This window comes from Aquila chrysaetos, unplaced genomic scaffold (assembly GCF_900496995.4).
Source record: "Aquila chrysaetos chrysaetos unplaced genomic scaffold, bAquChr1.4, whole genome shotgun sequence".
NCBI lineage: Eukaryota > Metazoa > Chordata > Aves > Accipitriformes > Accipitridae > Aquila > Aquila chrysaetos.
The window spans coordinates 1-27,470 of record NW_024470336.1 but is presented as its reverse complement, the minus strand read 5'-3'; the positions used below and the strand labels follow the sequence as shown (position 1 = coordinate 27,470).

Sequence of the window (27,470 nt, the reverse complement as noted above, 5' to 3'; positions counted from 1 at the left end):
TCCCGGTCCCGGTTCCCCGGTCCCAGTCCCGGTTTCCTGTTCCCGGTCCCAGCCCCGGTCCCGGTCCCGATTCCCCATTCCCCAGTCCCATCCTGGTCCCGGTTCTCGGTCCCAGTTCCCAATCCCGGTCCCGGTTCCCCAGTCCCAGTCCCGGTCCCAGTCCCAGTTTCCTGTTCCCGGTCCCAGTTCCCTGGTCCCAGTCCCAGTTCCCCGGTCCCAGTCCCAGTTTCCTGTTCCCGGTGCCAGCCCCAGTCCCGGTCCTGATTCCCCATTCCCCAGTTCTAGTCCCGGTCCCACTCCCGGTTCTCGGTCCCAGTTCCCAATCCTGGTCCCAGTCCCCTGTTCCTGGTCCCAGTTCCCAGTCCCGGTCCCAGTTCCCTGTTCCCGGTTCCCCAGTCCCTGTCCTGGTTCCCCAGTCCCAGTCCCAGTCCCAGTTCCCCAGTCCCAATCCCAGTCCCAGTTGCCCGGTCCCAGTCCCCAGTTCCCCAGTTCCCAATCCCAGTCCCGGTTCCCTGGTCCCGGTCCCAGTTCCCTGGTCCCATTCCCAGTTCCTGATCCCGGTCCTGGTTCCCAATCCCAGTTCCAGTTCCGGTTCCCCAGTCCCAGTCCCCTGGTCCCAGTCCCAGTTCCCAGTCCCCTGGTCCCAGTCCCAGTTCCCAGTTCCAGTCCCGGTTCTTGTTCCCTTGGGAACTGGGCCCGAGAACCGGGACGGGACCGGGGACTGGGGAGTCAGGAGCGGGCCCGGGGAACCGGGCGCGGGGCTCCGGGGCCGTCCCGGGGCGGCGGCCGCCCCCGGCTGGTCCCACCCCGGCGGGGAAGGCGGAGGCTCCGCCGCGCCGCGTTACAAGAGCCCGGCCCCGCTCGGGGCGCGGCCACTCGCAGCGCTCCCGCCGCCCCGCGCGGACCCACCGGGCCGGACCCACCGGGCCGGACCGGCGCCGCCGCCAGGAGCCCCGGAGCGGGACGGGCCGGCACCGGGCATGGTCCTGCCGCGGAGCTGAGCTCCGCTGCCCGCAGGTACCCGCGGGGCGGGGGGGGGGGGGCGGCCCGGGGGGGCTCCGGGGGTCCCGGGACCGTCCCGGGGGTGCGGGGCGGGGTGTCCCGGGGGGCTCCGGGGGTCCCGGGACCGTCCCGGTGGTCCCGGGGGTGCGGGGCGGGGTGTCCCGGGGGGGCTCCGGGGGGTCCCGGGACCGTCCCGCTGATCCCGGGACCGTCCCCGGGGGGGGGGGCCCGGTGGTCCCGGGAGTTAAGGGGACCGTCCCGGGGGGGCTCCGGTGATCCCGGGACTGTCCCGGCGGTGCAGGGTGGGGTGTCCCGGGGCGGGGGGGGGGGGGGGCTCCGCTGGTCCCGGGAATGCAAAGCGGTGTCCCGGGGGGGGGCTCCGGTTGCTCCGCGGAGCCGGGCGGGGGGGGGGGGGGGTTGTCCCGCGAGTGTCCCGTGAATTCCCCCGGGGGGGGTCGGGGAGTCCCGGGCGTTTTGGGGCGGGGGGGGGGGGTTGTATCTGCTGGCGGTGTCCCAGCCGGCTCCGGGGGTCCCGGGACTATCGCGGGGGGGGGAGAGAAGCGGGGGGGGTGTCCCGGTGGGCTCCGACCGCGCCCCGAGGCCCCGCGCAGGGCGTGGCCCCCCCCCCCCCCCCCCCCGTCCCGTCGTTCCCCCCCCCCCCCCCGCTCTGCCACGCCCTGCCCGCACGCGGGGAGTCCCCGCTGGGGGCGGGGCAGCGGAGTTCCCCCCCCCCCCCCCCCCCGGCAGAGGGGACCCCCCGGGGGGTGTCCCGGTACCGTCGGTATTTTAGGGGGGGGGGGGGAAGGGAATCCCCCCCCCCGGGATCCCGGCGAGGGCGCGGCTCCGGCGGCGTGGGCGGCGCGGTCAGCAGGGCAGTTACGGCGTGGGGGGGGGGGGGGATTATTTTTTTTGGTGGGTGGGGGGCTCGCATCAGTTTTTGGGGTGCGCTTAACTCCCCCCCCACTAAGGACCGGTGGGGTCGGTCGCTGGCGAAGGTGGGATTTCGGGGGGGGGGGGGGGGGTGCCCCACCCATTGCACCCACCGGGGTGCGGCCGGCACCCGTGCGCCATCTCACCCCACCCGCGGTGGGGGGACACCCCCCCGTTTCGGAAAGCCCCATCGGGCGCTCGGGAAGGACCGAGCGGAGCGGGCGCACCCCGAAAGGGACCGCAGCCCGGCGAGCCCCCAAAATCAGAGCCCAGCCGGGGGGGGGGGGGGCGAATGGCTCCCAGCACCCCCCCTACCCCCCCTCAAAGTTTTTGGGGCGCGGGCGGCGGATTCGGGGGCCGAACGGCGGCGGTGACCTCGGCCCCGCCGCCGTAGCGAAGCGGAGGGAGGGGGACGCGACGGGGTGGGGACGGCGGACGCGGGTGGGGGGGGGGGATGTGGCACCCCACGCCCCAGCGCGTCGTGGCTGCGGGCAGCGTCCCCGGCGAGGGGCGGCAGCCGGTGAAACCGGTCGGGGAGCTGCCGCGGCGGCGGCGGCGGGAGAGTTTCTCGCGACGCCCGCGGGACTCTCGCTCGAGAGCCGGTTCAACCGGTACAGGCCGCGATGGCCGAAGCCGCCTCCTCTCCCAATTTTTTCCCAGTTTCTTCCCCTTTTATTTTAGAATTTTTTTTTTTTTTTTTTTTTTTTTTTTAATTTTTTCCGTCGGCTTTGGCCGCGCCGGAGCTCGGCACCGAGGGTTTTCCTGGGAGGATCCCTGGCCCGTGCGTCACCGTCCCTCCCAGCCTGGCCGCCGGCCCTGGCTCGTTCCTCCTTCGGGGACGAGCCGGTGGCGTGTTCGGTCCCACGCCGCTGCCCGCGCCCCGGGGAGCGCGGTTTTGTGGGGGGGGGGGGGGGGGCAGCACCCAGGGTGCCCCCCCCCCCAACCCCCCCCCCCAGCTCTCACTGGAGACGAGATTTGGGGGTGACTGGGCACTCGTTAGCAGACGTGGGGCTCTCCGGTGGTGACTGTGTCCCATCCATCCCTGTCTGTGTCCCGTCCCGTCCCCCCCCGAAAAAAGTTCCCCCCCCCTCGTTAATCCTGCTCGTTAATTAGCCGCGGCTCAGCGTTGGCGGGCTCCTCGTTGAAAGCCGCCCCACGAGCGACGCTCTTGGCAGGGTCCCAGGGGAGACTTGGGGTGCTGGGGGGGGGGGGGGCAGACACCCACTCCCCCCGCACCCCCCCCCCCACCGATTTGGAACTTTGTGGTAGTTTGGGGCTCGCTCTTTGCCGTGGGGGGGGACACGACACCGTGCCGTGGGGCTCGTGGTTAGCCATCGCCAGTGGGTGAAGGATTTTGGGGACCCCCCCCGCTTGGTTTTGGGGTGGGGGGGGGGCAGCCCCCTCCTGGAGTGGCGGGGGGGGGGATGTTGTGGTCCCGGCTGAGGATGCCGAACCCGGGTGTCACCCGTGATGGGGGTCACGCCGTGGTGGTGGGGGGGGGGTTATCTCAGTGACCGGAGAGGAGGAAGATATGGGGGGGGGGGGGTTCGCAGGGGTTTTTGGCCACCCCCGCGTGAGCCGAGCAGGCGCGATGCCGGTTTTTTTTCGGGCGATTAGCGAGCTGTGGCCTCAGCACATCGTCCCTTTTGTGGCCCCGGCGCGGGGATTGCGCCGCGGCTGCACAAACAAACTCGCCGGGCCCGGTTACGCCGAAGGGATTTCTGCCGAGGGCTGCGCCCCAAAAACGGGGTCTGGGGGGGGGTGTCCCCCCCGGGGGGTGGAGGGGATCCGCCGCCGTCCTCGTCCCCCGGTGCAGCCGGTGGCATCCGCGGTGCTGCGCCGAAACAGCGCCCAGGACCGGGCGTCCGTTCGGGGGGTGTTTGGCTTTTTGGGGGTGCCGGTGGGACGCGGGGGTCCTCGGGGGGGGGAACACATCCCCACGTTTTACGGGCACGGCGGCACGGCTGTCTTCGTTCGGGTGACATCTCATCTCGGCTGTGGCACGGCGAGGGGGGGGGTGTTGGGGGGGGGGGGCAGCAACTAAAAATATAGGGAGAAGGGGCAGCACGTGGCTCACCCCAAAAATAGCAGCAGGCGGTCGCGGCGGCGGGGCTGGCATTGCTGCCGAGGACGCCGGCGAAGGTGAGGAGGGGATGGGAAGGGTTTCTCCATCCGCCGTGGTCACCCAGGCTGTCCCTGACCAGGCGGGGGGGGGGGGAACCCGTCCCCCCCCCCCACAATCCCCGCCACCGCCCCGGGGTCTCTTCGAGGCGGGGGAAGGAGCGGCGGAGGGTTTGGGTCGAGTTCGGCCGCCCGGAGCCTCTCCCTGCGCTCGGAGGCACCGGGCGAGCTCTGAGTCACCTCCCCGCCCAGCCCGCGGGACCTCTCCCCAGCTCCCTGACTCACAAACCTGTTTGGCCTCCGCCGGAGTTGAGTTTTCCAGATGGTTCCGTGGTGGCCGAATAGTTCCTCTGGCGGTGACGCTTCTTGCGGAGCCGCGGGGCGGGTGAGGGTCACCCTCGTCCGACCCTCTTCTCCAGCCGGGCCGCCCGCAGCCCCTTGGGACAACGTCCCACCATCTCCTGAAGCTCCCCGAGGGCGGAGGTGCCACCAAGCCCTCCCCGGGCAACCTCTGCCGGTGCCACGGGGACCCTCCCGGTGAAAAGGAGCTTCTCCATGGGTGACGACAGAATTGTTTAGGTGGGAAAAGACCTTTAAGATCATCGAGTCCAACCGTCAACCCGACACCACCGGTCCTCCAGTTTGTGCCCACGGCCGCTGGCCCACCAGCACATACTGGTGCCGGGGGTCGTTCCACCCCACGGGCGGGACTTTGCCCATCCCCTCGTTGAACGACCGCGACCTGGGACGCCGTTCGCCGCCTTTGGGTCGGTGGCTCGTGGTCAACTTGGCGTCTGCCAGGACCCCCGGGGCCTTTGTTCCGAGCTGTTTTCCAACCGGGTGGCCCCCAGCACCTATTGGTCCTTCTGGATGGCAGACCCAAGCTGATCCCCCCAGTTTGGTGTCATCCGCGACCTCCTGCCCCATCCTGCAGATGATTTAAAAAGTGGGGACCGCTCAGCTGGCGAGTGAAGAACCTCAGTCTTGCAGATATCCTCAGGTCGCCGGAAGGGCTGGTGGAGTCTCCATCTCAGAGATATTTCGCAAGCCGTCCGGACGTGGTCCTCCACGGGCTGCCTCAAAGTGGCTTGTGGTTTGGACCAGATGATCTCCGGACGTCCCGTCCCACCTCAACCGCTCCATGCCCTTAGGCAGTTTGGGGTTTCTCTGGGGCTTTGCAAGGCGATGATGTCATGTGCCCCCGCCCCCAGAGGAAGGTCCGTGCAACCCTGTGAAGGGTTGACTTTGCCCCGCCGAGGAGGCCGGTGTCCTCGCTGGGTTTGGTCCTGCTGAACCTTCGGGAAGGTTCACGCCTGGATGGGCTCCGTAGAGTTGCGCCGCTGCCGTGCTTGCCCGATGTCTTGGTGCCGAACGAGCTGCTCTGAGGTTTAGATCCTTGGCTGGCGCCTGTAGAAAAGGAGAGAACCCCCAAATCCCCCCCAAAACCCCCTTCTGCGTCCCTGTCTCCCCTTTTTACTGGCGGCGCTTGGGAGAGCTGCAAGGGGCAGCAGGTGGGTGAAGGAGATGTGATGGGTGGCCCTTTTTTTTTGAGAACCCTTCCCGTTGCCAGCTCCAGGCGGGCGTGTTTCATGCCAGGCCAGCTGGAAATACCGAGTTTCTCTCTCAATTTGGGTTTGGGTTAAGGAAACGAGACCTTGACGAGGTTGCCCTTGTGAGCTGCTTCGGTAGAGCTGCTTTGCCGTGGGAGCCGTGGGGCAGGCAGCCGTGACCCTGCTTGGGCAGATGCGCTCCTGCCCCGTGCTCCCGGTCCGAGCGTTGGCTGCGGCGTCCAGCCTGGCTCGTCCCGTCTTTGCCCTTCATGACCTTTGCGGCCGTGTTTGTTGGAAGAAGGATTTCTTTCCTATTTATTTCTCATGCCTGCCCAAAGCTCCCTAGAAATGGAGAAATCCCTTCAGCTCCTTTTTAGGTGGCAAAGAAGTTGACTTCAGGGTGGTGGTCCGGGGCACAAGGAGACGCGGGTGAAGCAGGAGAGAGGATGTTGCAAACTGACTGTTGCTTTTGTACTTCCCGACCATCCCACACTTGAATGTCTTTAGTTTCCATATAACGGCAGAAATGTCTATTACTCGAGCATGAGAAGAGCTTCTCCAAGGACCGTGTTGGTCCACGGCGTCTCGGTAACAACCTTTGGTTGGGCCGACGAGACGTGGCGGCCATGTGCCGCCCTCGGCCGCGGTGACATTTAGTTCTTGGGCAGCTTCTCGCTTGTTGTCCCGTTGACCAAAACCGCCCATCTCGCAGTACAGCCTCGGGCAGAGTCGTGGCGTGGGCGGCTGGGACGCCCTTTGGCTCCCGTCCCGTCTGGGCGTCGAAGGCGGAAGAAAGAGGGAGTGGGAGGAAAGCCAGAGTGAGTTTCACACGGACCTCTCTGATGTCCCCACCAGGCTGGGAAGGTGAAACGAAAGCTGCTGCAAGGTCCACAAGTGAAGACAGAGGGATTCCTGGGGCGGATCCAGCCAGGACCAGCATCCCAGCAAGGTCAGTGGGGTGGAGCCGGTTTATCTCTTCTTCCTCAACGTCCCGTGCTCAAAACCCATGTCCGTCTCCTCCATTGTGCTTCCCTTCTCACCCTCTGCTTTTTTTTTTTTTTTTGCTTCCCCAGATGGAGAAGGAGGAGGAGACCCGGGAGATCCTGCTCCCCAACTGGCAGGGCAGCGGCTCCCACGGCATCACCATCGACCAGACGGATGACGGGGTCTTTGTCAAGCGAGTGCAGCAAAACTCCCCGGCTGCCAAGATGGGCGTCGTGAAGGAAGGTGGGACCTTGGCGGAGGTTGTTGCGGGGAAGGCCTTTTGGGGGGGAAAAACGGGTTCTTTGTGTCTGTTTTTACCATCTTGGCGGTGCCTCGATTGCTTCCTCCTTCTTCCTCTTGGTCAATAACCCTAATGCTCAAGCGTCGTTGCTCCCCATCTTGCTTGCAGTGGGGATGGGGGGTCTCCTCCCTGCCTCTCCCTTCTGAAATATCTCACCTCTCGCCCCTCTGCTCACCCCCCCCACCCCGTACCCCCCCAGGGGATCAGATCGTGAGCGCCACGGTCTATTTTGACAACCTGCAATCCGGGGAAGTCACGCAGCTGCTCAACAGCATGGGCCACCACACGGTGGGCTTGCGCTTGCAACGGAAAGGGGACAAGTCTCCGCTGCCGGGACAGTCATGGTCACACGACGTGTTTGCGGCCAGCAGCCCAGAAGTCGTTCTGGTGAGTGACGGGGAAGGAGGGATGGCGGGGGGGGGGGGGGGGCGGGAAGCATCCTGGTGCTAACGAAGGTCTCTGCGTTTCCAGAGTGGAGATGACGAGGAGTACAGGAGGATTTACACAACGAAAATCAAACCCCGGCTGAAGTCGGAGGAGGCGGTGGAAGCGGAGTGCGGCGGAACGCAGAGCAGGACCATCACGGTCACCAGAAAAGTGACGGCATACACCGTCGACGTCACTAGGCATGACGGAGCAAAAGATGTTGACGTCGTCGGCCCAGACTTTAAAATCCGGATCCCGACCCAGGAGATCACCCACGTGATGAAGACCGACGTGGAAACGGAGCCTGGGAAAACCGTGATCAAAATGGCACCGGGGGATCTGCCTGGGAGAAGCACCCAAGCCACAGACTGGAGCATGGACATCAGAGGAGCACCTCCTGGACCAACGGTTGAATCGTCTGCCCAGAAGCTGGATGTCCACCTCGGCGAGGCTCAGTTCGGGAAGCCCGGGATAACCGTGTCGGGAACGCAAATGATGGGTGTTCACCTGAGGACTCAGACGGACCCTACACTGCCGGGGAGCCAAGTTCCTGCTGGGGAAACTGGAAAATCTGTTACAGTGGAGATGCCGGGACGTAACGTTTCCGGCACGGCGTTCCTGGGCCCCCAGGGCAGCTCGCCCAGAATCGAAGCCAATGGACAGATGGGAAACCTGGACGCAGGTTTTCACATCAAGGGTCCCAGGTTGGATGGCAAAGGGCACGTTTCTGGCATGGATGTCCAAGGGGAGCTGCGGGGGGGGATGCTGTCACACGCCGATGCTTCTGCCCCTTGTCTTCAGGGAGATATCAAAGGCCCCGGAGTTGACGTTTCTTTACCAGCGATGGAAAATCCAGCTGTTGATGTGGGAAAAATCAAGATTCCCGTTTTGAAAATGCCCAGATTTGGGTTCCAGACCGCAGGATCTGGCATCGAAGCTCAAGCCCCGCAGGTGGGCACCGACGTGCCCATGCCGAAGCTGCAGGCTCCCTGCGTAGACGTTGCCTCCTCATCTGTCCACATCACAGGACCTGAAGTTTCAGCTCCTTCAGTTAAATTCTCAAAGCCGCAGGTGGACATGGGGTTGAAGGGTGCTGTGAAGGTTCCCTCGCCAGGACTGGAGGTCCCCGGCGTGGCTATCAAAGGACCCAGCGTGGAGCTCCCGGCTTCTGATGCAGATGTTCACGGTGGCAAGGGAAAACTCAAAATCCCGCACATGACCGTCCCAAAATTTACTGCCTTGGACTCGCAAGGGGAAGGTCCCGTCATGGAAATGGTGCTCCCAAAGGGCGAGGTGGGACCAGCAGCATCCAAGGTCAACGTCGGCATTCCCGATGTGGCCATCAAAGGCGAATGGAAAGGCCCCCAGTTCAAGAAGGTTGAAACGCCCCAAATCTCTCTGTCAGATGTAAACCTGAACCTGAGAGGCCCTCAGGTGAAGGGAGATATGGGTGTCGCGGTCCCCAGAGTGGAAGGGGATGTCAAAGGAGTTGGCTCTAAGGGTCTCAAGATGGACGTAAAGGCTCCTGATGTTGAATTTGAAAGTCCAGAAGGTTATCTGAGAGGGCCCAGTATATCTGCCCCAGGTATGGACATTAATGTGAAGGGACCTAAGCTTCAGGGAGAAGTGGATGTTTCTATCCCAAAGATGGGTGGCAACCTGAAAGGACCTCAGCTTGACATTAAAGGCCCCAAGGTGGGAATGGACGTGCCTGGTGTAGAGGTCAAAGGCCCCAAAGTTACGATGCCAGACGTACATGTCAAGACCCCCCAGATATCCATGCCTGACATCGACTTGAACCTGAAAGGTCCCAGGGTGAAAGGAGACCTGGATGTTTCTGCCCCAAAACTGGAAGGGGAGCTGAAAGCACCTGGGCTTGACATCAAAGGCCCCAAGGTTGACATTGAAGTGCCAGGCATGGACATCCACGGTCCGGAGGGCAAACTGAAGATGCCTAAGCTGAAAATGCCCAAGTTTGGGGTGCCCGGCCTGAAGGGAGAGGGCCCCGACCTTGACGTGACGCTTCCAAAGGGTGAGGTGGACATTTCTGGTCCCAGGGTAGACATTGATGTGCCAAGTGTGGACATCAAAGGGCCAGAAGGAAAACTGAAGGGCCCCAAGGTGAAGGTGCCTGAGATGCACATCACAGCTCCAAAGGTCTCTGTGCCAGATGTAGACCTGAACCTGAAAGGCCCCAAGCTGAAGGGTGATGTGGATGTTTCCATTCCCACGGTAGGAGCTGATTTGAAGGGTCCTGAACTGGAGCTCAAAGGCCCCAAGGTTGACATTGAAGCGCCAGATGTGGACATTCACGGTCCAGAGGGCAAACTGAAGATGCCTAAGCTGAAAATGCCCAAGTTTGGGGTGCCCGGCCTGAAGGGAGAGGGCCCCGACCTTGATGTCACGCTTCCAAAGGGTAAAGTGGACATTTCTGGTCCTAGCATAGATATCGATGTGCCAAGTGTGGACATCAAAGGGCCAGAAGGAAAACTGCAAGGCCCCAAGGTTACGATGCCCGAGATGAGCTTCAAGACCCCCCAGATATCCATGCCTGACATCGACTTGAACCTGAAAGGTCCCAGGGTGAAAGGAGACCTGGATGTTTCTGCCCCAAAACTGGAAGGGGAGCTGAAAGCACCTGGGCTTGACATCAAAGGCCCCAAGGTTGACATTGAAGTGCCAGGCATGGACATCCACGGTCCAGAGGGCAAACTGAAGATGCCTAAGCTGAAAATGCCCAAGTTTGGGGTGCCCGGCCTGAAGGGAGAGGGCCCCGACCTTGACGTGACGCTTCCAAAGGGTGAGGTGGACATTTCTGGTCCCAGGGTAGACATTGATGTGCCAAGTGTGGACATCAAAGGGCCAGAAGGAAAACTGAAGGGCCCCAAGGTGAAGGTGCCTGAGATGCACATCACAGCTCCAAAGGTCTCTGTGCCAGATGTAGACCTGAACCTGAAAGGCCCCAAGCTGAAGGGTGATGTGGATGTTTCCATTCCCACGGTAGGAGCTGATTTGAAGGGTCCTGAACTGGAGCTCAAAGGCCCCAAGGTTGACATTGAAGTGCCAGGCATGGACGTCCACGGTCCGGAGGGCAAACTGAAGATGCCTAAGCTGAAAATGCCCAAGTTTGGGGTGCCCGGCCTGAAGGGAGAGGGCCCCGACCTTGACGTGACGCTTCCGAAGGGTGAGGTGGACATTTCTGGTCCCAGGGTAGACATTGATGTGCCAAGTGTGGACATTGAAGGGCCAGAAGGAAAAGGAAAAGGTCTCAAATTTAAAATGCCTGAACTAAACATTCAGACGCCAAAACTGTCCATGCCAGATGTAGATCTCAGTTTGAAGGCCCCCAAACTGAAAGGAGATGCAGATATTTCTGGTCCAAAGACCTCTGTAGATCTGAAGGGCCCCAAAATAGATGTGGAAGGTCCCAAAGTGGATGTCGATATGCCTGAGGTAGACTTGGAATGTCCAGAAGGGAAAATAAAAGGCCCCAAATTTAAGATGCCTAAGCTTAATATCAAGGCACCTAAAATATCCATGCCGGATGTAGATTTGAACTTAAAGGGACATAAAATGAAAGGAGAGATGGATGTTTCTCTTCCAAAGGTAGAAGGTGACTTGAAAGAATCTGGTGTTAGTATCAAGGGACCGAAAATAGATGTTGAGGTCCCAGATGTCAACCTGGAGTGTCCAGAAGGCAACCTGAAAATGCCCAAAATGAAATTGCCTCATTTTAATGTGTCTGGCCCAAAGTTTGAGGGAGCCGATATAGATGTCAACCTGCCAAAAGGAGAGATAGATATTTCTGGGCCAGAGGCAGATATTGAAGGGCCAGAGCTGGATGTTGGAGGACCAGAAGGAAAATGGAAAGGCCCCAAGTTCAGGATGCCAAAGCTGAATATCAAAACACCTAAAATATCCATGCCAGATGTAGATTTGAACCTAAAGGGACCTAAAGTGAAAGGAGAAATGGACATTGCAGCTCCTAAGATAGAAGGTGATTTGAAAGGGCCAGAAATAGACATTAAGGAGCCAAAACTAGATGTTGAGGTACCAAATATTGATTTGGAGTGCCCTGAAGGAAAACTGAAAGGCCCCAAATTCAAGATGCCCGAGATGCACATCAAAGCACCCAAGATCTCCATGCCTGATGTGGACTTCAATCTGAAAGGGCCCAGCATGAAAGGGGATATTGAAGTCTCAGCTCCCAAGCTCGAGGGTGACCTGAAGGGTCCCGAGGTGGACATCACGGGCCCCAAAGTCAACATTGAAGCACCCGACGTGGACATTCAGGGCCCAGAAGGAAAATTCAAAATGCCCAAGTTCAAAATGCCCAAGTTTGGGATGCCGGGGCTGAAAGCAGAGGGCCCAGAGGTGGACGTGAACCTGCCGACAGGAAGCCTGGATGTTTCTGGTCCAAAGGTGGATATTGAAGGTCCGGAGGTGGACATTGAAGGGCCAGAGGGAAAACTGAAAGGTCCCAAATTTAAGATGCCGGAGATGCACATCAAGACACACAAGATCTCCATGCCCGATGTTGACTTGAATCTAAAGGGCCCCAAGATGAAGGGTGGTGTGGATGTGTCTGTTCCCAAGCTGGAAGGTGACCTGAAGGGTCCCGAGCTGGACATCAAAGGCCCCAAAGTTGACATTGAGGCACCTGACGTGGACATTCACGGCCCAGAAGGAAAATTCAAAATGCCCAAGTTCAAAATGCCCAAGTTTGGGATGCCGGGGCTGAAAGCAGAGGGCCCGGAGGTGGACGTGAACCTGCCGACAGGAAGCCTGGATGTTTCTGGTCCAAAGGTGGACATTGAAGGTCCAGAGCTGGACATTGAAGGGCCAGAGGGAAAACTGAAAGGTCCCAAATTTAAGATGCCTGAGATGCACATCAAGGCACCCAAGATCTCCATGCCTGACATTGACTTGAACCTGAAAGGCCCCAAAGTGAAGGGGGATGTGGACGTGTCGGGTCCCAAGCTGGAAGGTGACCTGAAGGGCCCTGAAATTGACATCAAGGGTCCCAAAGTCGATGTTGACCTTCCTGATGTTGAGCTGGAAGGCCCTGAGGGGAAGCTGAAGGGGCCCAAGTTCAAGATGCCCGAGATGCACTTCAAGGCACCCAAGGTCTCCATGCCCGACGTTGACTTCAATCTGAAGGGCCCCAAGCTGAAGGGGGATGTGGACGTGTCGGTTCCCAAGCTGGAAGGTGACCTGAAGGGTCCTGAGTTGGACATCAAAGGCCCCAAAGTCGACATTGAAGCACCAGACGTGGACGTTCAGGGCCCAGAAGGAAAATTCAAAATGCCCAAGTTCAAAATGCCCAAGTTTGGGATGCCGGGGCTGAAAGCAGAGGGCCCGGAGGTGGACGTGAACCTGCCGACAGGAAGCCTGGATGTTTCTGGTCCAAAGGTGGACATTGAAGGTCCGGAGGTGGACATTGAAGGGCCAGAGGGAAAACTGAAGGGCCCCAAGTTCAAGATGCCTGAGATGCACATCAAGACACCCAAGATCTCCATGCCTGACATTGACTTGAACCTGAAAGGCCCCAAAGTGAAGGGGGATGTGGACGTGTCGGGTCCCAAGCTGGAAGGTGACCTGAAGGGCCCTGAAATTGACATTAAAGGCCCCAAAGTCGATGTTGACCTTCCTGATGTTGAGCTGGAAGGCCCTGAGGGGAAGCTGAAGGGGCCCAAGTTCAAGATGCCCGAGATGCACTTCAAGGCGCCCAAGATCTCCATGCCCGACGTTGACTTCAATCTGAAGGGCCCCAAGCTGAAGGGGGATGTGGACGTGTCGGTTCCCAAGCTGGAAGGTGACCTGAAGGGTCCCGAGTTGGACATCAAAGGCCCCAAAGTCGACATTGAGGCACCTGATATGGACATTCACGGCCCGGAAGGAAAATTCAAAATGCCCAAGTTCAAAATGCCCAAGTTTGGGATGCCGGGGCTGAAAGCAGAGGGCCCGGAGGTGGACGTGAACCTGCCGACAGGAAGCCTGGATGTTTCTGGTCCAAAGGTGGACATTGAAGGTCCAGAGCTGGACATTGAAGGGCCAGAGGGAAAACTGAAAGGTCCCAAATTTAAGATGCCCGAGATGCACATCAAGACACCCAAGATCTCCATGCCTGACATTGACTTGAACCTGAAAGGCCCCAAAGTGAAGGGGGATGTGGACATGTCAGTTCCCAAGCTGGAAGGTGACCTGAAGGGTCCCGAGCTGGACATCAAAGGCCCCAAAGTCGACATTGAGGCACCAGACGTGGACATTCATGGCCCGGAAGGAAAATTCAAAATGCCCAAGTTCAAAATGCCCAAGTTTGGGATGCCGGGGCTGAAAGGAGAAGGTCCAGAAGTTGATGTGAAACTCCCAAAAGGGGATGTTGATGTTTCCGTCCCAAAGGTAGATATCGAGTTGCCAAGTGTGGACATTGAGGGTCCTGAAGGAAAACTGAAAGGTCCCAAATTTAAGATGCCCGAGATGCACATCAAGGCACCCAAGATCTCGATGCCTGACATTGACTTGAACCTGAAAGGTCCCAAAGTGAAGGGAGGTGCTGATGTTTCTGTTCCAAAATTAGAGGGTGACTTGAAAGGACCTGATGTGAATATTAAAGGGCCAAAGTTGGATGTTGATGTTCCTGATCTTGATGTTGAAGGTCCTGAGGGAAAATGGAAAGGACCCAAGATAAAAATGCCAGATATGCATATTAAGGCACCTAAATTTTCTATGCCTGATGTAGACCTCAACTTGAAAGGTCCCAAAATGAAGGGAGACATGGAGGTTTCTGTACCAAAAATAGAAGGTGATGTGAAAGGGCCGGATCTGGAACTTAAAGGGCCCAAAGTGGACATAGAAGTTCCTGACATTGACGTTGAAAGCCCAGAAGGAAAGCTAAAGGGTCCCAAGTTTAAGATGCCCGACATGCATTTCAAAGCCCCCAAAATCTCCATGCCAGACTTTGATCTCAACCTGAAAGGCCCTAAAGTGAAGGGGGATGTGGACATTTCTCTTCCAAAACTTGAAGGTGATTTGAAAGGCCCAGACATTGACATCAAAGGCCCAAAACTGGATGTTAATGTTCCTGATGTTGACCTAGAATGTCCAGAAGCAAAGGTTAAAGGCCCCAAGTTCAAGATGCCGGAGATGCACTTCAAGACACCCAAAATCTCCATGCCCGACATCGATTTGAATCTGAAAGGTCCTAAGCTGAAGGGAGACGTGGATGTTTCTGCCCCCAAGCTAGAGGGTGACTTAAAAGGCCCAGATATGGATATCAAAGGCCCTAAATTGGATATACAAGCTCCTGATGTGGATATTGAGGTCCCTGAGGGGAAGTTAAGGGGCCCCAAATTTAAGATGCCTGAGATGCATTTTAAGGCTCCCAAGATCTCCATGCCGGACTTTGACCTGAACCTGAAAGGCCCAAAAGGAAAAGGGGATGTCGATGTTTCCATTCCCAAGCTGGAAGGTGACCTGAAAGGGCCTGAGGTTACAGTAAAAGCTCCAAAAGTGGACATAGAAGCTCCAGATGTTGAGCTAGAATGTCCAGAAGGAAAGCTGAAGGGTCCCAAGTTTAAGATGCCCGACATGCATTTCAAAGCCCCCAAAATCTCCATGCCAGACTTTGATCTCAACCTGAAAGGCCCCAAAGTGAAGGGGGATGTGGATGTTTCTCTTCCAAAACTTGAAGGTGATTTGAAAGGCCCAGACATTGACATCAAAGGCCCAAAACTGGATGTTGACCTTCCTGATGTTGAGTTGGAAGGTCCTGAAGGGAAGTTGAAGGGCCCCAAGTTCAAGATGCCGGAGATGCACATCAAGGCACCCAAGATCTCCATGCCTGACATTGACTTGAACCTGAAAGGCCCCAAAGTGAAGGGGGATGTGGACGTGTCTGTTCCCAAGCTGGAAGGTGACCTGAAGGGCCCTGAAATTGACATCAAGGGTCCCAAAGTCGATGTTGACCTTCCTGATGTTGAGCTGGAAGGCCCTGAAGGGAAGCTGAAGGGCCCCAAGTTCAAGATGCCCGAGATGCACTTCAAGGCACCCAAGATCTCCATGCCCGACGTTGACTTCAATCTGAAGGGCCCCAAGCTGAAGGGGGATGTGGACGTGTCAGGTCCCAAGCTGGAAGGTGACCTGAAGGGCCCTGAAATTGACATTAAAGGCCCCAAAGTCGATGTAGACCTTCCTGATGTTGAGCTGGAAGGCCCTGAAGGGAAGCTGAAGGGCCCCAAGTTCAAGATGCCTGAGATGCACTTCAAGGCACCCAAGGTCTCCATGCCTGACGTTGACTTCAATCTGAAGGGCCCCAAGCTGAAAGGGGATGTGGATGTTTCTGTCCCTAAGCTGGAGGGTGACCTGAAGGGTCCCGAGGTGGACATCAAAGGCCCCAAAGTCGACATTGAGGCACCCGACGTGGACATTCACGGCCCGGAAGGAAAATTCAAAATGCCCAAGTTCAAAATGCCCAAGTTTGGGATGCCTGGCTTCAAAGCAGAGGGCCCGGAGGTGGATGTGAACCTGCCGACAGGAAGCCTGGATGTTTCTGGTCCAAAGGTGGACATTGAAGGTCCAGAGCTGGACATTGAAGGGCCAGAGGGGAAACTGAAGGGCCCCAAGTTCAAGATGCCTGAGATGCACATCAAGACACCCAAGATCTCCATGCCTGACATTGACTTGAACCTGAAAGGCCCCAAAGTGAAGGGGGATGTGGACGTGTCGGGTCCCAAGCTGGAAGGTGACCTGAAGGGCCCTGAAATTGACATTAAAGGCCCCAAAGTCGATGTTGACCTTCCTGATGTTGAGCTGGAAGGCCCTGAGGGGAAGCTGAAGGGGCCCAAGTTCAAGATGCCAGAAATGCACATCAAGGCACCCAAGTTCTCCATGCCCGACGTTGACTTCAATCTGAAGGGCCCCAAGCTGAAGGGGGATGTGGACGTGTCGGTTCCCAAGCTCGAGGGTGAACTGAAGGGTCCCGAGTTGGACATCAAAGGCCCCAAGGTTGACATTGAGGCACCTGACGTGGACATTCACGGCCCAGAAGGAAAATTCAAAATGCCCAAGTTCAAAATGCCCAAGTTTGGGATGCCGGGGCTGAAAGCAGAGGGCCCGGAGGTGGACGTGAACCTGCCGACAGGAAGCCTGGATGTTTCTGGTCCAAAGGTGGACATTGAAGGTCCAGAGCTGGACATTGAAGGGCCAGAGGGAAAACTGAAGGGCCCCAAGTTCAAGATGCCTGAGATGCACATCAAGGCCCCCAAGATCTCCATGCCCGATGTTGACTTCAATCTGAAAGGCCCCAAAGTGAAGGGGGATGTGGACGTGTCGGGTCCCAAGCTGGAAGGTGACCTGAAGGGCCCTGAAATTGACATTAAAGGCCCCAAAGTCGATGTTGACCTTCCTGATGTTGAGCTGGAAGGCCCTGAGGGGAAGCTGAAGGGCCCCAAGTTCAAGATGCCCGAGATGCACTTCAAGGCACCCAAGATCTCCATGCCCGACGTTGACTTCAATCTGAAGGGCCCCAAGCTGAAGGGGGATGTGGACGTGTCGGTCCCTAAGCTGGAAGGTGACCTGAAGGGTCCCGAGCTGGACATCAAGGGCCCCAAAGTCGACATTGAAGCACCAGACGTGGACATTCAGGGCCCAGAAGGAAAATTCAAAATGCCCAAGTTCAAAATGCCCAAGTTTGGGATGCCGGGGCTGAAAGCAGAGGGCCCGGAGGTGGATGTGAACCTGCCGACAGGAAGCCTGGATGTTTCTGGTCCAAAGGTGGACATTGAAGGTCCGGAGGTGGACATTGAAGGGCCAGAGGGAAAACTGAAGGGCCCCAAGTTCAAGATGCCTGAGATGCACATCAAGGCCCCCAAGATCTCCATGCCCGATGTTGACTTCAATCTGAAGGGCCCCAAAGTGATGGGGGATATGGACATTTCTCTTCCCAAGCTGGAAGGTGACTTGAAGGGCCCTGAGGTGGACATCAAAGGCCCCAAAGTCGATATTGAGGCACCCGACGTGGACATTCACGGCCCAGAAGGTAAAATAAAAATGCCCAAGTTCAAAATGCCCAAGTTTGGGTTGAAAGGAGAAGGCCCAGACGTTGATGTAAGCGTACCTGAAGCCGATGTTGCTATTTCAGGTCCAAAGGTTGATGTTACTGTTCCTGATCTGGACATCGAAGGACCAGAAGGAAAACTTAAGGGCCCTAAATTTAAGAAGCCTGATATGCAATTCAATGTTCCTAAAATCTCCATGCCAGATATTGACTTAAATTTGAAAGGCCCCAAACTGAAAGCTGACGTTGATCCTTCTGTTCCCAAAATAGAGGGTGAGCTGAAAAGTCCTAAACTAGACATCAAAGGGCCAGAACTTGAGCTCGAGGGACCGAAGCTTGATCTAGAAGGAAAGACTAAAAAATCCAGGTTTAAACTTCCAAAATTTGGCTTTTCTAGTCCTAAAGTGCAAAGCCCTGATGTGGATGTGAAACTTAAAAAACCTGACATTGAAATATCTGGTCCGAAAGTTGATGTTCATGCTCCAGATGTGGATGTACAGGCAAAATCAAAAGGGTCAAAATTTAAAATGCCTTTCCTGAGTATTTCATCACCTAAAGTTTCAATGCCAGACGTAGAGCTAAATCTGAAGGGGCATAAACTAAAAGGAGATTTAGATGTTTCCAGCCCCAAGTTGGAAGGGGAACTGAAAGGTCCCGAGGTGGACATCAAGGGCCCCAAAGCTGACATTGAGGCACCTGACGTGGACATTCATGGGCCAGAGGGTAAACTCAAAATGCCAAAGTTCAAAATGCCTAAATTTGGTGTGTCTGGGTTTAAGGCTGAGGGGCCAGAGGTGGACGTTAGCATCCCAAAAGGAGAGCTGGATGTTTCAGGTCCCAAGCTGGATATCGAAGGTGGTGGTTTGGAAATTGAAGGGCCAGAGGGGAAGCTCAAGGGCCCCCAATTTAAGATGCCAGAAGTGAACATCAAGGCACCCAAGATCTCCATGCCTGACATTGACCTGAACCTGAAAGGCCCCAAAGCAAAGGCAGATGTGGACGTCTCTCTTCCCCAGGTGGATCTGAAGGGCTCAGATTTGCATCTGAAAGGACCAAAAGTGGATGTAGAGGTTCCTGATCTTGACATTGAAGGTCCCAAAGGAAAACTGAAAGGCCCCAAATTTAAAATGCCCGAAATGAATATCAAGGCTCCCAATATTTCCATGCCAGACTTTGATTTGAATTTGAAAGGCCCCAAGTCAAAAGGAGGTGTGGATGTCGATCTTTCGGTGCCAAAACTGGAAGGGGACTTGAATGTGCCGGACATTAATATCAAAGGACCAAAGGTTGACATTGATGCTCCTGAGCTGGATGTTGAAGGGCCAGAAGGAAAACTGAAAGGTCCCAAGTTTAAAATGCCAGAGATGCACATAAAAGCTCCCAAAATTAAAATGCCTGATGCTAGCTTAAATCTCAAAGGTCCCAAGCTGAAGGGTGATATAGATGTTTCTGCTCCAAAGCTAGAAGGGGATCTGAAGGCTCCTGACATCAATATCGGAGGCCCCAAGGTTGACATCGATGTACCAGACGTGGACATTCATGGCCCAGAGGGTAAACTCAAAATGCCCAAGTTCAAAATGCCCAAGTTTGGGATGCCTGGCTTCAAAGCAGAGGGCCCAGAGGTGGACGTGAACCTGCCGACAGGAAGCCTGGATGTTTCTGGTCCAAAGGTGGACATTGAAGGTCCGGAGGTGGACATTGAAGGTCCGGAGGGAAAATTGAAGGGCCCCAAGTTCAAGATGCCTGAGATGCACATCAAGACACCCAAGATCTCGATGCCTGACATTGACTTGAACCTGAAAGGTCCGAAAGTGAAGGGGGATGTGGACATGTCAGTTCCCAAGCTGGAAGGTGACCTGAAGGGTCCTGAACTGGATATAAAAGGACCGAAAGTAGACATAGATGTTCCTGATGTGGAGATTGAAGGACCAGAAGGAAAATTGAAAGGCCCTAAATTGAAGATGCCAGAGATGCATTTTAAGGCTCCTAAAATTTCTATGCCAGACTTTGATTTGAACCTGAAAGGCCCGAAAGTGAAGGGGGATGTGGATGTGTCTGTGCCGTGTGTGGAAGGTGACCTGAAAGGGCCAAAAGTTGAGGTTAAAGGTCCTGAGTTCGATGTTAGTGCCCCAGATGTTCAAATTGAGGGCCCAGAAGGAAAGCTGAAGGGTCCCAAGTTTAAGATGCCCGACATGCATTTCAAAGCCCCCAAAATCTCCATGCCAGACTTTGATCTCAACCTGAAAGGCCCTAAAGTGAAGGGGGATGTGGATGTTTCTCTTCCAAAACTTGAAGGTGATTTGAAAGGCCCAGACATTGACATCAAAGGCCCAAAACTGGATGTTGACCTTCCTGATGTTGAGTTGGAAGGTCCTGAAGGGAAGTTGAAGGGCCCCAAGTTCAAGATGCCGGAGATGCACATCAAGGCACCCAAGATCTCCATGCCTGACATTGACTTGAACCTGAAAGGCCCCAAAGTGAAGGGGGATGTGGACGTGTCTGTTCCCAAGCTGGAAGGTGACCTGAAGGGCCCTGAAATTGACATCAAGGGTCCCAAAGTCGATGTTGACCTTCCTGATGTTGAGCTGGAAGGCCCTGAAGGGAAGCTGAAGGGCCCCAAGTTCAAGATGCCCGAGATGCACTTCAAGGCACCCAAGGTCTCCATGCCCGACGTTGACTTCAATCTGAAGGGCCCCAAGCTGAAGGGGGATGTGGACGTGTCGGTTCCCAAGCTCGAGGGTGAACTGAAGGGTCCCGAGTTGGACATCAAAGGCCCCAAAGTCGACATTGAAGCACCAGACGTGGACATTCAGGGCCCAGAAGGAAAATTCAAAATGCCCAAGTTCAAAATGCCCAAGTTTGGGATGCCGGGGCTGAAAGCAGAGGGCCCGGAGGTGGATGTGAACCTGCCGACAGGAAGCCTGGATGTTTCTGGTCCAAAGGTGGACATTGAAGGTCCGGAGGTGGACATTGAAGGGCCAGAGGGAAAACTGAAGGGCCCCAAATTTAAGATGCCCGAGATGCACATCAAGGCACCCAAGATCTCCATGCCTGACATTGACTTGAACCTGAAAGGCCCCAAAGTGAAGGGGGATGTGGACATGTCAGTTCCCAAGCTGGAAGGTGACCTGAAGGGCCCTGAAATTGACATCAAGGGTCCCAAAGTCGATGTTGACCTTCCTGATGTTGAGCTGGAAGGCCCTGAGGGGAAGCTGAAGGGGCCCAAGTTCAAGATGCCCGAGATGCACTTCAAGGCACCCAAGATCTCCATGCCCGACGTTGACTTCAATCTGAAAGGCCCCAAGCTGAAGGGGGATGTGGATGTTTCTGTCCCTAAGCTGGAAGGTGACCTGAAGGGTCCTGAGTTGGACATCAAAGGCCCCAAAGTAGACATTGAAGCACCTGATGTGGACATTCAGGGCCCAGAAGGAAAATTCAAAATGCCCAAGTTCAAAATGCCCAAGTTTGGGATGCCCGGGCTGAAAGCAGAGGGCCCGGAGGTGGATGTGAACCTGCCGACAGGAAGCCTGGATGTTTCTGGTCCAAAGGTGGATATTGAAGGTCCAGAGCTGGACATTGAAGGTCCAGAGGGGAAGCTGAAGGGCCCTAAGTTCAAGATGCCCGAGATGCACATCAAGGCTCCCAAAATCTCCATGCCAGATTTCGATCTGAACCTGAAAGGTCCCAAAGTTAAAGGAGACGGAGACATGTCTGTATCAGGTGTTGAATGTGAACTGAAAGGTCCAGAGGTCAATATCGGTGCTCCTAAATTAGACATAGGTGCCCCTGATGTTGATATTGACAGCCCTGAGGGTAAATTCAAGCTGCCTAAATTCAAAATGCCCAAGTTTTCCATGCCTGGCTTTAAAGGGGAGGGAGTGGATGTGGATGTGAACCTCCCAAAGGGAGACATTAACATTTCAGGCCCCAGCATAAATGTAGAATCTCCTGATCTGAATGTGGATGGAAAAGTCAAAGGTCCCAAATTTACAATGCCTGAAATGCACATTAAGGCTCCCAAGGTCTCCATCCCTGATGTTGACTTCAACATCAAGGGGCCTCAGCTGAAAGGAGATGTAGATATTTCTGGACCCAGGCTTGAAGGTGATTTGAAAGCACCCCAAATTGATGTGAAAGCCCCCCAAATAGACATTGAGGCTCCCGATGTGACCATTGAAGGGCCAGAGGGGAAACTCAAAGGCCCCAAATTCAAGATGCCAGAAATGCACATCAAGGCGCCCAAGTTCTCTATGCCTGAGGTTGACTTTAATCTGAAAGGCCCCAAGCTGAAGGGAGACGTGGATATCCCGGCACCGAAGTTGGAAGGCGATCTGCAGTGTCCAGATGTTGACATTAAAGGCCCCAAGTTGAACATTCAGGCACCTGATGTGAACATCGAAGGACCCGATGGCAAACTGAAAGGGCCCAGGATCAAGATGCCAGAAATGCACGTCAAGACCCCCCAGATCTCCATGCCAGACATCGACTTGAACCTAAAGGGACTGAGGCTGAAAGGTGATGCTGACCTTCAGGGCCCAAAGCTCGAGGGAGGTCTGAAGGGTCCTGAAGTTGATATTAAGGGCCCCAAAGTAGATATCGAGGGCCCAGAGGTTGATGTTGATGGTCTGGAGGGAAAAATGAAGCTGCCTAAAATGAAGCTGCCCAAGTTTGGCTTTAAAGGAGAAGGTCCTGACGTGGATGTGAACCTGCCAAAGACAGAGGTCGATCTTTCAGGCCCCAAGGTAGATATCAGTGTCCCGGATGTGAGCATTGAAGGTCCAGAGGGCAAACTGAAAGGTCCTAAACTGAAGATGCCAGAAATGCACATGAATGTTCCTAAAATCTCAATGCCTGAGATAGACTTGAATTTGAAAGGCCACAAAACGAAGGGAGGCTTTGACATTTCAGCCCCAAAGATAGAAGGTAACCTGAAAGGTCCTGAAGTAGATATCAAAGGCCCAGAATTTGGAGTCAAAAGCCCTGAAGTTGACGTCGAATGTCCTGACTTGAATATTGAAGGCCCAGAGGCAAATGTCAAATTTCCCAAGTTTAAGAAGTCAAAGTTTGGGTTTGGGATGAAAGGCCCGAAGGCAGAAATCAAGGTCCCGGGGGCAGAAGTGGATTTACCTGAGGCGGAGCTGAATGTGGAGTCGCCTGATGTCAATGTTGCTGGAAAGGGTAAGAAGAGCAAGTTCAAAATGCCCAAACTTCACATGAGTGGCCCTAAAGTTAAAGGAAAGAAAGGTGGGTTCGATGTGAATGTGGCTGGTGGAGAGCTCGATGCGAATTTGAAATCTCCCGATCTGGATATGAACGTAGCTGGTCCGGACGTGACGATAAAAGGTGATGCGACGGTGAAGTCCCCCAAAGGGAAGAAACCTATGTTTGGGAAAATCTCCTTCCCAGATGTTGAATTTGATCTTAAATCGCACAGATTCAGAGGGGATGCTTCTGTGGCAGTCCCAAAAATAGAGGGGGAACTTAAAGCGCCTGATCTAGAAGTCTCTGTGCCAACTGCCAAAGGTGACGTGAAAGGCCCAAGTCTCAATGTGGACGTTGAAGCTTCTGACGTGAGCCTGAAGAAACCAAAGTTCAAATTTCCCAGTGGGCAGGTGGGCGTAGGGGACTTGAAAATTGAGGGCGACCTGAAAGGACCCGCCATTGACATTGCCGTTCCCTCGATCCCAGTGCCCGATGTCGACTTAAATGTGAAAGGACCAAAAGTCAAAGGTGAAGTCAGCATGCCTGGAACAGAACTGGAAGGTCCTGAAGGAAAGCTGAAATTGCCCAAGGGGGGGAAAATGGGTGTCGGTCTGGAAATGCCAGATGCAAACTTGGATCTCTCGGTCCCAGCTGTGGAAGGAAGCGTGAGCCTCCCTTCAGCTGATGTGAACCTCCAAGGTGTTGATGTAAAGCTCAAAGGGCCCCAAATCTCTGGACCCGATTTTGATGGAAGCCTGAAAGGACCAAAAATAAAGGGAGATCTGGATGTTTCGAGTTCTGTGGAAGGGCCAAATGTCAGCCTGGATGCGCCAGGTGTTGACATCGGAGGCTTGGGAGGAAAGCTGAAGCTGCCAAAGTTTAAATCCCCCGCTCTGGGGGCACCTGACCTGACCGTGAAAGGAGGCGTCGACTGCTCCGTCCCACAAATGGAGGTGGATGCAAAAGCCCCGGATGCGAATCTCAGTCTCGGCATCCCAGGCCTTGATATCAAAGGGCCCTCAGTGGACGTTTCTGCCCCGGATTTGGATGTAAACCTGAGAGGACCAAAGCTGAAAGGAGATCTTGACACTTCTGCTGGCATTAAATCCCCCAAAGCAGCAGCAGACACGTCTGATGTCGGCTTTGAAATTCTGGGTGGCACGATCAAGCTCCCGTCCCTCAAGCTCCCCCAGTTTGGTATTTCCAGTCCTGGTGTGGATGGAAGTGATGTAGGCGTCAGTCTTGAAGGTCCCCAAGTGAAAGGAGGCCTGAAGGGTTCAGGGGCTGGTGTTGGGTTGGAAGGACCTGACGTGGAATTGAAAGGGCCGAAATTTCAAATGCAGTCACCCAGTGTTTCCTTGCCGGACGTTGACCTGAAGCTGAAAGGACCAAACCTACGGGGCGGTGTAGATGTTGCCGGTGAAATCAAAGGTCCAAAAGTCAGCGTAGAAGCACCTCGTGTTGATATTAAGGAGCCTGGAGCGGGCATCCACCTCGACGCTCCTGCCTTGGACGCATCTGCGCTGAAAGTTTGCGGGTCAGGTTTTAACATCAACGTAAAAGGGCCGAAGATCAAAGGTGGTGCCACCATTTCTGGAGAGCCGGCAGCACCAGCTGTGAGTGCCGGTGGGGGAGCTTTTCACATTACTGGCCCGAAGGTAGGAATCGGAGCTCCCAGCGTCACCACGAGTGTCCTGCAAGGTAGCCCAGAAAGCAGCCTGGGAAAAGTATCATTCCCCAAGCTGCGAATGCCTAAATTCGTGTTTTCAGACCCTGAGGTAAAGGGCAGAGAGATGGGAGTCGATGTCGAGTTCCCCGGGGCGGATGCTAACCTCCAGGCTGGCGCTGCAGAGCTCGAGTTGGAGGACGCGGATGCCAGACTAAAGAAATCCAAAATCAAAATGCCCAAGTTCAATTTTTCCAAGCAGAAGGGAAAAAGCAGCGGCGCCCTGGGCTCCCCGGAGGTTTCCGGGTCCGTTTCGGGATCGAAAGGTGACCTGAAGAGCTCCAAGGTCAGCTTGGGGTCCGCAGAAGGCGAGCTCGATGGGGGAGAGGGTCCATCGGCGAAAGGGAAGTTCTCCCTCTTTAAAAGCAAGAAGACGCGTCACCGGTCGTCATCCTTCAGCGATGAGCGCTCTTCCCACTCGACGCCCACAGGAACCCTGGAGCTGGACATCGGCTCGGGTGCCGACAAGGGGAAACAGGGCAAAATGAAATTCGGGACGTTTGGGGGGATCGGCTCAAAAACTAAAGGTTCTTACGAGGTGACGGGAAGCGACGAGGAGCTGGGGAAAGCGCAGGGCAGCGGGGTATCGCTAGCATCCAAAAAATCCCGCTTGTCTTCCTCCTCCAGCAACGACAGCGGGACAAAGGGCGGCTTCCGCATGCCCGGGGTGGAGCTGACGGTGGCCAAGAAGAAAGAGTAGGGCGGCTGTACATAGGTGCCTGTGTATATAGGTAGCCCTTCCCGGGTTTGTATATACATTTTGTAGCTTGGGCTACTTCCAACCTCAGCAAGCAAGCGAGCGGGGTCCGGTGGGAAGCGTCGCGGTGGGCGCCAAGGGGGGGGCGGGTTGCGGCGGGTCCACAGTTGGGTCCGGCCACGTGGAAGCTTCTCCGCGCTTGAGACGGCAGCTTGTGCATGAAATGCTGAGAGCTTAAGTTTACTAGCAAGCTATTTTTGATATTTTTTTTTTTTCCCCATTTTACTGAATATTTTCAGTGTTTGGTTCGTGGAAACGAGGTTTGGTTTTGTTGTTTCTTTTTTTTCCCCTCCATCTTAACAGTCTTTTTTTGGCTTTTAGTTGTGGGGCTGAAACTTCTGTCAGACAAATAGATCTATTAAAAAAAAAAAACCAAACAAAAAAAACAAACAAACAACAAACCACCACCCTGTAAAACGCAGCTGTAACCGAGACGCGTCCATTGAACTCCTGCTACGGGGTTGGAAAAAATAATCCGAGTGTTTCCCGTGGTTTGGTTGCGTAAGGGCATGATATCAAATAACCTCCGGCGGTGTGCGGCGGGAGGGAAAGGACGGTTAACGAGCAAGTAGCCGGCCCGTTTGTGCAGGAAATGTCTCGAAAGGTTTTGCGTATTGCCACTAAGTGACCGAGCTTGATTTTATTTTATTTTTTTTATTTTTATTCATGTGTTCTTTGTTGCCTCTACACATTTGTTACATTATTTGTATTATAAGAGAAAAGAAAAAAAAAAATTTGTCTCAGTTGCGGCCTGAAACCTCGCAATGGCCGCTTTTCCGGCGTTTGGTATAATTTTTGTTAACGAGTATATCTTGTGTTTCAAAAAAAAAAAAAACAACCAGCAAACCAAAAAAAAAAAAAAAAAGCAAAACCCCTTTCAGCACTTTAATGGCAAATTAACTGAGAATGTAAGAAGAATGATCTTGTAAAATGCAAATAAAAAGTTTATTAACCGTGATTCAGCAGAACCGTTGCTGTTGCATTATTTGGCTGCACCGTTTTAGGGGTTTAAGAGTTATTTAATGTTAAATTTGAGGTCATTTACCCTCAAATTGGCCCGAGAGCCTCCGCAACTGCCCATGCCCCCCCCTCAGATTTGGGGTTGGGGGGGTGAAGAGCGGCTGTTGGGTGGGCTCATGTCCTGTGCCCACCCCGCCCCCATTTTGATATTTTTATCCCCCTAAAAATTACATTTAAGCATGGGGTTTTTTTTGTAATTTCCCCCCCCTCCCCAAGAAATACAACTCACAGGCGGGTTGCCGGGCTGGTCGTGGAGGGGGGGGGGGGTTGCCATCCACCGACGGCGGTAAAGGCTGGCCGAAGGGCTGTGAGAGAAAAAAGAGCCCCCCCCCCCCCCAAATCATCAAAATGGCAGCCGGGCCCAAATTTGGGCTAAAAATGGAAACTAAAGGGTGAGAGGAGAGTGGGAATGGGGAAGCACTTAAAAAAAACCCTCCCCCCATAAGCCTTTCTTGCCCCCCCCAGGCCCTCGGGGGGGGGGGGGGGGTTAGCCCCTCTCAGCCCCCTTTAAGACACATCTTGCCCCCCCCAGCCCCTCAAGGGGGTCCTACCCCCCCCTCAGCTGCCATTAAAACCATTCTTGCCCTCCCTCAGCCTGCATTAAAACCCTTCTCGCTCCCCAGCCCCTCAGGGGGGGTCCTAGCCCCCCCTCGATCCCCATTAAAACCCTTCTCCCCCCCCCCCCCGCCCCTCGGGGGGGGGTCTACCCCCCCTCAGCCCCCATTAAAACCATTCTCACCGCCCCCCCCCCAGCCCCTCAGGGGGGTCCTACCCCCCCCCAGCCCCCATTAAAACCCTTCTTGCCCCCCCCCCCCCATTCCCTCAAGGGGGGTCCTACCCCCCCCCCCAGCCCCCATTAAAACCCTTCTCACCCCCCCCAGCCCCTCGGGGGGGGTCTACCCCCCCTCAATCCCCATTAAAACCCTTCTCGCCCCCCCCCAGCCCCTCAGAGGGATCCTACCCCGCCTCAGCCCCCATTAAAACCATTCTCGCCCCCCCCCCCCCCCAGCCCCCATTAAAACCCTTCTCACCCCCACCCAGCCCCTCAGGAGAGTTCTCCCACCCCTCAGCCCCCATTAAAAGCCTTCTCGCCCCCCCCCCAGCCCCTCAGGGGGGTCCTACCCCCCGTCAGCCCCCATTAAAACCCTTCTTGCCCACCCCCAGCCCCTGGGGGGGGGTCTACCCCCCCTCAGCCCCCATTAAAACCATTCTCACCCCCCCCCCCCAGCCCCTCGGGGGGGTCCTACCCCCCCCCCCTCATTCCCCATTAAAACCCTTCTCCCCCCCCCGCCTCAGCCCCTCAGGAGTGTTTCCCCCCCCCCCCCCCCCCCCCCCACCCCCCCACCACCGCACCGCCCGGGCCTGTACCCGCCAGAGGAGGGGCGCAGCGATCC

At 55.9% G+C, this 27,470-nt stretch overlaps 1 protein-coding gene across 2 annotated transcripts; it reads left to right on the top strand.

The window, feature by feature from the left end:
* The first annotated feature begins 882 nt into the window (after nt 1-882).
* Nucleotides 883-26,014, top strand: LOC115337548 (neuroblast differentiation-associated protein AHNAK). Of its 2 annotated transcripts, XM_041121687.1 has the most exons (6): nt 883-1,017; nt 6,459-6,552; nt 6,677-6,830; nt 7,088-7,275; nt 7,360-24,231; nt 24,344-24,494. In XM_041121687.1, exons 3-6 carry the CDS (start codon nt 6,677-6,679, stop codon nt 24,353-24,355), a joined length of 17,226 nt encoding a protein of 5,741 aa, XP_040977621.1. In that variant the 5' UTR covers nt 883-1,017; nt 6,459-6,552; the 3' UTR covers nt 24,356-24,494. The 2 variants fall into 2 exon arrangements, with proteins under 2 accessions (XP_040977621.1, XP_040977620.1); XM_041121686.1 differs by having other exon boundaries at nt 884-1,017; nt 7,360-26,014.
* Nucleotides 26,015-27,470: the final 1,456 nt, after the last annotated feature.